The 12,564-nt window shown below is 45.1% G+C and overlaps 1 protein-coding gene across 6 annotated transcripts in view; it reads right to left on the reverse strand.

Moving 5' to 3' along the window:
- LOC137413539 (striated muscle preferentially expressed protein kinase-like) overlaps positions 1 to 12,564 on the reverse strand; it is a 170,696-nt gene that overhangs the window by 9,305 nt on the left and 148,827 nt on the right. For all 6 annotated transcript variants that reach the window (XM_078782519.1, XM_078782518.1, XM_078782513.1 and 3 more), the window contains 3 exons: positions 10,572 to 10,723; positions 8,238 to 8,426; positions 4,764 to 4,880 (listed from right to left, as the gene is read on the reverse strand). In XM_078782519.1, coding sequence (XP_078638645.1) covers positions 4,764 to 4,880; positions 8,238 to 8,426; positions 10,572 to 10,723 — 458 coding nt within the window. The remainder of the gene's footprint in view (positions 1 to 4,763; positions 4,881 to 8,237; positions 8,427 to 10,571; positions 10,724 to 12,564) is intronic.

The raw sequence follows: 12,564 nt of genomic DNA on the forward strand, positions 1-12,564 counted from the left end.
CAGACATTTTACATGTGCATGCAATTTCAGATTTTTAGGATAAGGAATTCGATTAAAACATTTTTGGCTGGTACACCACATCACCTATGATATCATTATAATTCTGTTGTTCCCCATTCGGAGTACTTGACAATATGGCAAGTTCCAAATTTTTCCATTCAGCGGTTTCCGAGAAATATTTTTTTAATTATTTGTGTTTAATCCAAGATGGCTGCCATACCATGTGACATACGACATCACAATTGTCATAAAAACATACTGCATGAGTGGCACTCCTGCCCTGAAAGTTTCGTCTCAATCAGACATGTGGTTGCTGAGAAAAATGAGGTTTAGCCCGTACGGACAGACGGACAATCCGAAAACATAATGCCGCCGGCCACCTTCGGGGGCGGAGGCATAAAAATACCAAAATCATCTCCCTGGAAGAAATAAACATAGTGAGTTTTGCAGCAGCACTGCTCATTCAAAAAAAACCCAGAAAACACTGCAATAGGACAAGGTCCCACAACTAAAAACGAAGTACCACCATGGAAGCAAAGACTCGAGTGACAGAGGGAGCTGCTCAGAAAGGAGATGGAACGGATTCAGCAATTCCAGGCAGTGATATTGGCCTAAATAATTCAGAAATCAAGAAAATGACCAAATACCTAGACCTCAAAAATGAAGTGAAAATAATTTGGAAACTGAAGAGTGCCAAAATTGTACCAGCGATAATTGGAGCAATGGGAATGATAAAACATAACCTCGCAGCGATCCTATAAACCATCCCTGGGAACATTACCACATCCGAACTACAGTTGGAGGCTGTACGGGGCTCAGTGACGATCATGAAAAGAGCCCTTGGAACAAAACTCTGGGAACAACAAAACTTCACAACTTAGCCCATGCATCGCAATCCTTCACTGAAAAGGGGGTGGATACTTTGAGTCATGGGCAGACTCCGTTCCACCTTCTAAAACCCAAATTACGGAGATAACAACCAACACACACACGCCTCATTCTTCATTCTTGGTGTTTCATCTTGGCTTTTATAACTAAAGTAATGCAATTTATCCTGATGTTATGTTAGTTTGTTATGTTAGTTTAATCATCCACTTTCTAAACTCCCCCCTTGCCACTCCCCTCCAAATATCCCCCCTTACCCCTCCCCTCCTAAACTCCCCCTTGCCCCTCCCCTCCTAAACTCCCCCCTCCCCCCTCTCCTCCTAAACTACCCCCTTGCCCCTCCCATTCAAAACTCCTCCCCAACACCTCCTTCAAATCTCCTCCCCAACCATCCCTCCCAAATTCTTCCCCTCCCACCTCCTCCTCAAAGCTGCCTGCTCCCCACTTCATCTCCCTTCTATCTCATACCTCCACCTTCCCCCATCTTCTACTTTCCTCTGCCCCCCCTCAAACAACCCCTCACTGTGCCTCATCCCATCATCAAACCTTTCGTCCTCATCCTTCCCTTTCTTGTAACTCTTCTGTAATCTCTGACACACTATCAACTGCTCTCCCTACCTCCCCCTCTCATCCTCCATCTGACCCTACCCCTCCTCTCCCCTGTCCTGCACCCGATGCTCCCCCTCTCTCCTCATTAACGGTATGGACCTCAAACATCCGGGGCATTCGCGCAAACCTGATTGATCTCTCCATTCAGGTTGCTTCTGACAATCCAGACTTGATCTGCTTAACAGAAACTTTCCTCCTTCAAGATGTCTCTGATTCCTTAATATCTCTTCCTGGTTACTCCCTCCTCTGGTATGATCGACCTGAGCCTCGTCCTGGTGGTGGGGTTGCTATCTTTATCAAAAACTCTCTTCCTCACTCTCCTTGCACTGCCCTCTCTCCACCCCACCCCCAGGAGTACCTCTGGCTATGGCTTCCTCTCCGCTCCCAACTTTTGTTCACATGTGTTCTGTACCGTCCTCCAAACAGCGATGACTCCATTTACATTTCGCTGTCGGACAACATGGACCAACTTCTATCAACTCATCCAAACTCTCTCTTCCTCATATGTGGCGACTTCAACTGTCATCATGCCAGCTGGCTGGGTGTAGGTTCCTCTCTCACCAGCCATGGCACCTCAGCAAAGGACTTCTGCGACTCTTTGGGACTGACACAATCTGTCAATTTCCCGAACCGGATCTCAGTCAATGGAGTATCTTCTCTTCTAGACTTGTTATAACAAACTTCCCTGCAAATGTCTGCTGCTCTTCTTCTACTTCAATCGGTTCTTCTGATTATGTGCTTGTTAAAGTGGACATCTCTCTGGCCATTCTCAGAGAGCCTCCTCAGCGCCGACGAGTCTGGCATTCACTCAGGCTGACTGGCACGGTCTGCAAGCAGCCATCAATCATCTGGACTGGTCTCCCATCTCTACTGCCTCCAACATCAATTCTTCCTGGGAATTCTTCCAAAGCAAACTGCTCTCTCTCATGCACAGATTTATCCCGTCTCGTCTTCAGTTGTCTTACTCTTCCTCCCGTCCATGGTACACTGAATCTTGTGGTGAGGCAGTTGCCCTGAAACAACTTGCCTTTGCCTCTTGGAAGGCAAATCCAACTGAAGGCAATCTCAGTTCCTTCCACCAAGCTCAGAACAAGTGTGTGTCAACCCTCAGGAGTGCCAGGAAGCACTATCTCTCCACACTCAAGATTGAACTCTCAAACCTGTCTCCTTCCTCCAAATCCTGGTGGCGTCTGGTCAAATCCGTTTCTGGTGTTTGTTCCCCCTCCATCCCCTCCCTTACCTCAAATGGCTACACAGTTGACACCGCACTTGACAAAGCCGAATGCCTCAACTCTGTGTTTGCCTCAAAATCTTGTGTCTCAAACCCATCTCTCTCTGTTCCAACCTTTCCCAGTCGAACCCAACTGCTCCTGGACTCTGTGTACTTCTCTCCTGACAAGGTGGAGAAGTTTTTGTCAAACCTCGACTCTGATTCTGCAACTGGACCAGACGGCATCAGCCCACGGGTCCTAAAATCCTGCTCCTCTGCTCTAACTCACCCTCTCTCTGTTCTTTACACCCTCTCTTTTACTCAAGGTCATCTGCCAGCATCTTGGAAATCAGCAAACATTACCGCTTTACACAAATAAGGTGCAAAAACAGATCCTTGCAACGACAGACCAATCAGCCTGCTCCCAATTATCAGCAAAGTCATGGAATCCATCATTGTTTTGGATATCAAATCCATCCTCTTCTCCAATGGCTTGATCTCTGATCATCAATTTGGATTCAGACCAGGTCATTCTACTCTGGACATGTTGCTTCTGCTGTCTCAACAATGGATGGAGGTCCTCAATGCCAAACAGGAAATCAGAGCTGTCTCCCTTGACATATCACGTGCCTTCGATACGGTCTGGCACCCAGCTCTGCTCACCAAACTCTCCTCCAATGGTATCCATGGAAATCTCCACTCATGGCTTGCGGACTTCCTCTCTGGTCGTAGGCAACGTGTGGCCCTGAATGGATTTCTCTCATCTCCCCTTCCTGTTCTGGCTGGAGTTCCCCAAGGTAGTGTTCTGGGCCCTGTGCTATTTCTGGTCTTCATCAATGATCTCTCCGCCTCTCTGGAAAATCCTCTCTATCTCTTTGCTGATGACTCCACTATCTGCCGCTCCATTCCTCATCCCTCAGATCGGCAGTCTGCAGCCTCCTCACTCTCTGCAGACCTGGACAAAATCACAGACTGGTCAAACATGTGGAACATGTCTTTCAATCCTGACAAAACTCACACTCTTACTATGTCTCTCCGAAAAGACCGACTGGAAAACCCTCCCATCTACTTTCTCAACAATCCTCTCCAAGAAGTTCTGTCGCTCAAGCTTTTGGGTCTCACTATCTGCCATGATCTTTCTTGGGAAAACCACATTTCCAAGCTGGCCTCCAAAGCCAGTCGCCGACTTGGCATCCTCCGTCGTGCGAAGTCCTTCCTTGGCACTCCTGAGCTCCTCACCACATACAAGGCTTTCATCCACAGCTCAATGGAATACTGTTCCCCCCCCTCTGGGCCGGTGCTCCTGCCTCACACCGAGCTCGGCTTCACGCAGTTGAAACCAAAGCTTTCTGAATCATTGGAATCTCCTGCGATGAAGCTAACTCTCAGGGCCTTTCACTCACTCACCGCAGGCAGGTTGGTGGTCTTTCTGTCTTCTACCGACTCCTCTCCGGCCTTGGTGCCCCAGCTCTCTCTGTGCTCTGTCACCCTAATATTCCTACAGGTCGCGCAAGATCTGCCAGCAACCCTCTTATGGTTAATCTGCCAAAATCTACGCTCTCTGCTCACCTTCACTCTTTCATTCCCCTTTTCTCCCGCCTCTGGAACAAACTCCCCCACTCCCTTCAATCCCACTCCTCCCTCCAGGTCTTTAAAACAGCTGTTCACCACCATCTCTTATCTTCCCCCTTCCAAAACCTTGATCTTTTCTACCCCTGCTAATTCACCCCAGATACTCTTTTTTTTTGAAATTCCAACTTCTTTCCTGGAAGTCCTTGCAGTGTTCATATGTTTTATACCTCTCCCACCTCCCCTAAAGCCCTCTCCCTCCCACATTTCTCTCGATGTCCCTGCTCTCAAATGTTGTGTTTGTGTCCTTCCCCCTCTCACCCCATCTTGTCTACCGCTCCCCTTATTTTGTGTTTTATGTGTCGGTTTGACTTTGTGTGATTAGTGTTAGCTCTTTCACGAGCCTCGATCTTGTATACAAAAAAAAAAAAAAAAAAAAAAGTTGTGCTTTAAGTGTTCATGCATAGTGATGCGAATGCTTCTCACACACCTTTAAGCCAAGTGATCGAGAGAGGATCAGAACCAATGGGCAGGCAGCAAAGTGTCACTGAAGATCCTTCGACAGGGTCAAGATCTCGCAGTGGTAGCTGGAATGATGGTGGGAAACCTAAAGCCAGCAGATTATTTCACCATCTTGATCCACACCAACTTGAATCGGAAACAAGACAGATATTCCTACTCTTCCCACAAACTATCCATGTATGTGGTTTTGGTTTACAACAAATTAAATCTGTAGATTTAAGCACTTTCTCAAATTATGATGTATGTTTAAACACCAGATACACTTGTGGAAGTGTAACTCAGTGTAACTTATTAATTGGCACTGGTAACTTATTAATTAACACTGGTAACGAAGCAGATACATTTTACCTGCAAACTCTGTGAAAGACGAGTTCGTAAATGAGTGTCAGGAATGTGCCCGAACATGGTAATCTCTTGTCCACCTGGTCACAGCCCCTGGCTGGAGCACCCCCCTATCGTTTGGTAAACGGAACTCACAGCAGGAGGGGAGCGAGCTGATGCCAGGACTTGGTGCATGCATGACCTCGGGGCATTAGCGGAGAAAGGATTAACGTTCAGCGGACAGGGGATTAAGTCCAGTTTGTCCATATAAACGAGAGCAAACGTTGAGTCAAGGGAACTTGTGAGCAGAAGCTCTGACCGACGGAACGGACGAGGACTCATCATCAGACCCTCTGCCCGACGGGAGTGGCGGAGGAACATCGGCCGAACGAGAAGGACCATGCGAAAAGAGTTAACCTGGTCCATTGAATTAAGCGGTATTATTTGGTAATGGAATGAAGTGAATAACCAGTTAATAAACCAGACCTTTTGTAAAACCTGTGTCCGGTCATTGGAGTCTTGAGTCTCCCCCAATACTTCCCCTACACACTTATGGAAAGCCCAAGGTGTGCTTGTGCACCTGTGTGTTTTCGCTCATGCATTCGTGTGATGTGTGTGTATAGTTGAACATGATGGCCTACTTTTTTTCCAAAGGTAATGTGGAATCTTTAATATTGTTACGTTTGTGGGGGGTAGGGATGCCTTAGTCCAGGTAGATTGCATAGGTCGTGTGCTCCGACTGTCGTGAAGCAGAAGAAACTTTGATGTATCATAAGTAGGAAATTCGTGTAAACCGTATGTCAGGTGAGCTTGTATCTTCGTCCCCATGAGAGGGCTGGGGTTTGTTAATTCGCGAGAGATTATGGGTAAATTAATCCCCTGTATGTAATTGCCTCTGTAATTTTTTCCTGTGTTCCAAATGACACCGCACTACACACCATAGCCAAGCCAAGCAATCGACACCATAATTAATGACACTAATTAAAAACCAACCGGAAACCAGGCATCAAACACGACTGCTGGTACCGCAGCCGCTACATCACCACCTAAATCAGGCTGGGCCGTGGAGCCACGCCCCGTAGAGCAGTGATTGGTCTGGGATTTGATGGGCACAAGGACTGGTAAGATGGAACTCGCTGATAGGAGCGGACACGGAGAGACGTCAGGAGGTGACGTCAGAGCCTTGACTATAGGGAAGCGCTCGGCCGACATTTTCTTCTCGTTCTGGATCCCATAGCGAACGGTCGATTATTGCTCTTGTGCAAGGAAGATTCATCACAAACAGTCATGTCCTGTCATCTTCATAGTGATCGTGAGGAGGAGGCACTGCGGTTTCCTGAGCATAGATGAGTGGACGGTTGCGGCCTGTTCGCTTCGCACACGGAGCTAGGAGTGAGTGGAGCGTGCGGTGAGGCCTAGTTCACGTCCACGAAGTGCAGCCTGCGGTTTTCCTGCCAAGGCCTCGGGCGATTTTTAACAATTCCTGACGAGATTCAAAAGCCGATTTGAGCTCAGTGCCACAAACAACACATTTTTATTTTCCAGTTATTTTTCCCGTTTGTCTGTATTCAATTCTGTGTGGAGGGTCCCTCAATTTGGGAATTTAGTTTTGCCGTGTTTTATTTTGTGAACGGCATTTTCTCTAATAAAGCCGGTATTTTTGTACATTTTAATTCCGTGTCGGTTTGAGTTGATTTCTTGCAGGTTTGAAGATTGCCGATGGGATATGTGAAGGTAAGCTCTTCTGCTCCCCCCCCCCACCCCCCACACGCGTATTCTCCATCATCATTGAATTGAACGCCTTAGAGTTAAAACTTGTTTGGTCATCCGTGTCACCCTGCTGTGTTCACCAGAGGGTAGTCACACGACAATATCCTGAAGTAATTATGAGCAGACGAGAGAACTAGCTTAACACTATTTCTGAAAGGATGTGTACTCTGTGAAAATCCTACCTGTGAAGGAACATGAGTGTCACACAGTCGCCCACTAATAGATAACATGACACACCCTTAAACATATGGAGAACCCGTTTACGCAAACAAACTTTGTCAACTGAAGCAAAAAACAACTCGGTTTATAAAACATAACTTTTCATTGAGCTATTTATCATTGTAACATTTTGAGGGCTAAACTACATTTTAAATGGTTAGCCTGTTTAGCATTACCTTTGAACTGATGATTTGTGATGCTTGGGGCCCAGGTACAAATCCCATGTACTCCATTGTCTACTAATATCCTTGTAATGAATGTTAAAATACAGCGATATATATTCCACATGCATGAAGCGAAAAGCGCGGTTATGCAATTGGGTCACTTCGTCTGTCCGTCCATCCATAAATGTCAGTTTATGATCGAGAAATAAATTTATTTCAATTGAATGTTATAATTTGAACACAAATCAAAACATGAATCAGAAATAGAACCTGCAGTTTAGGAGTACTTTTTCTCTCAAATTGGCAAAATGTACGGAATCTCGTCCCAAGCGCACATGAGCAGAGAGCAGTGATGAGCGCAGTGATGAGCAGAGCAGTGATGAGTGAGCAGAGAGAGAGCGCACATGAGCAGAGAGTAAGGTAATTTTTTACTCTGCCTGTCTGGTAGTCAAACAAAATTGGAAATCATTCAAAACGAGAAACTTACTGCTTATAAGGACGTAATAAAGGACACAATGAACAACAGTCATTAATAACTAATGTAACATGTTAGATAAGGTGGTGTAAAAGACGGTGCATCAACGGCGGTAAACATCTGGAAAAAAAACTTTTTTGTTTTTCGACAGCCTTTAAAATCTTCTCTTTTTTATTTCATTTGAATGAAATACTTGAACATTGTAAAACACAAATCGACTTTTTGGCACTTAAAAAATAAAAATAAATAAATAAACATTCCATTTAGCAGTACTTGAACTAACTATTACGCCGCTTTATGCCATCTTGGTTCATTTCACAGAGAAAGGTGTGTGTGTGTGTGTGTGTGTGTGTGTGTGTGTGTGTGTGTGTGTGTGTGTGTGTGTGTGTGTGTGTGTGTGTGTGTGTGTGTGTGTGTGTTGAATTGATATACACCTTGTGTAATTCTACAAGAATGGGTGTTTGTGCAGAATAAAATTTGCAGCAGAGATTACCTTGAAGCTTCCTAGAAGTTGCGAGTGACTTTAGAGTACAGGTCAAAGTTTTTCGCCGTCTTGCAGGAGACGTTACTTCGTTCACCATTTTCTGATGCATCTGAGTCGACGAGTTGGCAGATCCTTGGTTCTTTGAGCTGGAATGGTTCCGGTTCCAATCACCCAAGTGAGGCTGGCCACCTTGAGAATCTTTATGAAGCATTCAAGGGTCATGAAAGCACGGGGAACAAAAAACAATAGTGATGGATTATGAACAAGCTTGTTGCAGAAATTGCTTCTAGGGGTTAATATTCTATACCTTAGAAATAGCTATTTCTCTAGTGCATGTATTAGCATAAGAGTGAGATAATTTAATTGTAATAGGATAATGCATCAATATTTGTATAGAAATCTGTTATCCTCCCTCCCTAATGTTTGTATCTAAAACCGCTTAGCCCTTGAAGCCCTTTTTATGTTATTTCCTTTGTAATCTGTCTTGTATCTCCTTATCAATAAATTCGGCCTTACAATGCCAAGAAGCCATCAACCAGCGAGCCTCGAACATTCGAAAATATGATTTTACCCATGCTTCCTGCATAACACTGAAGCACTTACAGGGATATTTTGCCAAATATCCTGCAGTACATTCCACAGTTGTGTTAGGTTAGTTGGGTTCCTATTGTTCTTTTCTGTTTCCAGGTAATTCCTCATGGCCTCAATGAGATTCATGTCTGGACTCAGGTGGCCACTCTAATACTTGGAGCACATCAGCTGTGACATTGTTCTACAAATACTGTTTTACTACATTGGAAGTGTGTTTTGGATCATTATCTAGATGGGAAATTAATTGTCTTCCAATTAAACGATTTCCACTAGGAACTGCATGGTGCTGCAGTATCTGCTTGTACTTTATTTTTTGAGCATCCCATTGATTCTCAGATACAACCCCAATCAGAGCCTCTCCCATGTTTCACAGTAAGCCACAAACATTGCGTGTTGTAACATTCTCCAGTTCTTCGGCGTATGAACTGGTGTCTTAAATTCAAAAGTTCAAACTTCAACTCGTCAGACCAGAGTACCCGATTCCATTGTTCAGTCCCCAAATATTGCAGTTGCCTTGCAAATTTCAGTCTTTTCTCCTTATTCCGTTGTCTCAGGAGTGGTTACTTTGCTGCAACTCTGCCATGAAGGCCTGCTGCAGTCGGCCTTCTGTGCACAGAGCTGGACAAGACATTTATGTTCAGGCTTGCTCTCATTTCATTTGTCAGCTGCTCACTTGATTCTCTTCTATCGCATAAGCTGAGCAACATCAAGTGCTTGCCTTGCCTTGGGAAGGTTCTTCTGGGTCTTCTTGGCCTTTTATTTTCCTGTACCGACTGAGCCAACTTATTTCAGGTACTGCAAAGTGTACCTCACAACATTGCAGGATATCTCACCTTTTCTGTTATTTTATCTCCACCACCGAAGGTGTTTGCGCGTGTGATGAGGATTGCGCGTCTGAAATAGATTTTGGTGAAGATCCACATCCAGATACTAGAATTACTTAAGTGATTCTTCACCATTGAGAGGTAGGACCAAAAACTATGTATAGTGCAATATTTCAGGGGACTGATTTTGTGGTTGTTGTGGACTGGAAGTTGTGGACTGATTCTGATGAAACTTGGTGAACAAGTAGAGTGTGTGACGAGGATGAATTGATTCGACTTCGGTGAAGATTCAGATCTGGATCCAATTTCTTTTTAAATTCCACCACCAAAGGTAGATGGAGGTTGTTTTCCTCCATCCACCTTCACCTTTTGACATTGAACATGTGCTATTTCATGTACTAGCGAAAGTAACTCTATCGATACCTAAGTCCCTTAATAAAACCTCCATGTAAAACTTTTTACAAATCACCACAAAATTATAAGGTGCCTTGTCTGCCGGAGCTATCACATAATTCTCATGCAGATCCTGAATATCCTTACGAACATAAAGCTTACTCAACACTGTTTTTGACTGATCCGACTGATCCATGTACTAAAATCCGACTGATCATACCATGTACTAAAACCATTTGCAAACAACCGAAACTTGTTACACATTTTACAAACAGAATCAACAATAGACAATCTAATACTGCACAACTCCATGGCCGAGTCACTGGTTGCCTAATCTATGGTATAACCAAAAAGTCCATTTTTAATATAATAGCAGAGCTATCGAGTGTACCAAGACTACTTCAGCAATTCTACTCTCTAAAACCTGCTTAACGTCTGATTATATTGTATATGGCAAAACCTAGCAATGTGGGAATTCCTCATGGTACTCACTTTTTAAATTATTTCTCATTATATTTTTGATGATGTAACTCACTGGCATTGGGGCAGTCACTGCTGGTGGATTGATACGACCAAGCAGAAGGTGAAGGAGGAGGTTTCAGCAATGGAGGTGTGTGCAAATTTAATGTAGCAAAATTGATCGGCAATCTGGTCAATGAGTTCTTCAGCTCTGAGGGTGAAGTTTCCCTGTAAATTCAGCCATGGGAGGATTCATTTGAGCTCAATTACAACTTCTTACATGCAAAGTTACACATTCTACTTATTGAGTTGGACAATGTAAAGTGTGATTTATAATGTAAATGTAGAACTAAAAGGACAGCTGCTCTTGTTACCTTTAAGTGTATTCTTTTTCAAATTTAACTATTCAATTGCTTAGCAGCAGCTATTTACAGATTGAAGGATTGCAGGCTTAGCTCCCCCCCCCCCCCCCCTCCCACACCTCACCCCTACAAGGCTTCATGATCCTCCTTTCTGCATCCCTCCTTACTCCACCCTCAATGATTCCACCTCACCCACCCCTCATGCTTTCACCTCACACACCCCTCAATGCTTCCACCTCACCCACTCCTCAATGCTTCCCCTCACCCCACCCCTCAATGCTTCCCCTTACCCCACCCTTCAATGCTTCCCCTCACCCCACCCCTCAAAAATTTCCATGGATACCATAGGAGGAGAGTTTGGTGAGCAGAGCGGGGTGCCAGACCGTATCGAAAGCACGAGAGGGCCTCCTTCCTGTTTGGTGTTGAGGGCCTCCTTCCATTGTTGAGACAGCAGAAGCAGCATGTCCAGAGTAGAATGACCTGGTCTGAATCCAAATTGATGATCAGAGATCAAGCCATTGGAGAAGAGGAAGGATTTAATATCAGAAGCGATGATGGATTCCATTACCTTACTGATGATTGGGAGCAGGCTGATTGGTCTGTAGTTGCAAGGATCTGTTTTTGCACCTTTTTTGTGTAAAGCGGTAATGTTTGCCGATTTCCAAGATGCTGGCAGATGACCTTGAGGAAAAGATAAGGTGACGAGAACAGAGAGAGGGTGTGAAAGAGCAGCAGAGCAGGATTTTAGGACCCGTGGGCTGATGCCGTCTGGTCCAGTTGCAGAATCAGAATCGAGGTTTGACAGAAACTTCTCCACCTTGTCAGGAGAGAAGGACACAGAGTCCAGGAGCAGCTGGGTACGACTGGGTACGGTGGGTACAGAGAAGGATGGGTTTGGGACATAAGATTTTAAGGCAAACACAGAGTTGAGGCATTCTGCTTTGTCACGTGCGGAGTCAGCTGTTTTGCCGTTTGAGGTAAGGGAGGCGATGGAAGGGGAACAAACACCAGACGCCACCAGGATTTGGAGGAGGGAGACAGGTTTGAGAGTTCAGTCTTCAGAGTAGAAAGATATTATTTCCTGGCTCTCCTGAGGGTAGAGACACACTTGTTCTGAGCTTTGTGAAAGGAACTGAGATTACCTTCAGTTAGATTAGCCTTCCAGGAAGCGAAGGCAAGTTGTTTCAGGGCAACTGCCTCACCACAAGATTCGGTGTACCATGGACGGGAGAAAGGGTATGACAACTGAAGGCGAGACGGGATAAATCTGTGCATGAGAGAGAACAATTTACTTTGGAAGAATTCACAGGAAGAATTGATGTCAGAGGCAGTAGAGATGGGAGACCAGTCCAGATGATTGATGGCTGCTTGAAGACCGTGCCAGTCAGCCTGAGTGGAATGCCAGACTCGTCGACGCTGAGGAGGCTCTCTGAGAATGGCCAGAGAGATGTCCACTTTAACGAGGAAATGATATCAGATAAACCGATTGGAGCAGAAGAAGAGCAGCAGACATTTGCAGGGAAGTTGGTCATAAGCAAGTCTAGAAGAGATGATGTACCTGTAGTGAAATCATATTCGTACTGAACCCGGGGTGATGCTCGCTGCTCGTTGACACCGCTAGGGGCGTGACTATAAGACCCGCTACTGCGGACGGTGCTCCGAGACTTCTCCTGTGACACGTTACATCTGGTAGACTCGCTAACGGTA

Source organism: Myxine glutinosa, chromosome 7 (assembly GCF_964187855.1).
Source record: "Myxine glutinosa chromosome 7, kmMyxGlut1.1, whole genome shotgun sequence".
Lineage (NCBI taxonomy): Eukaryota > Metazoa > Chordata > Myxini > Myxiniformes > Myxinidae > Myxine > Myxine glutinosa.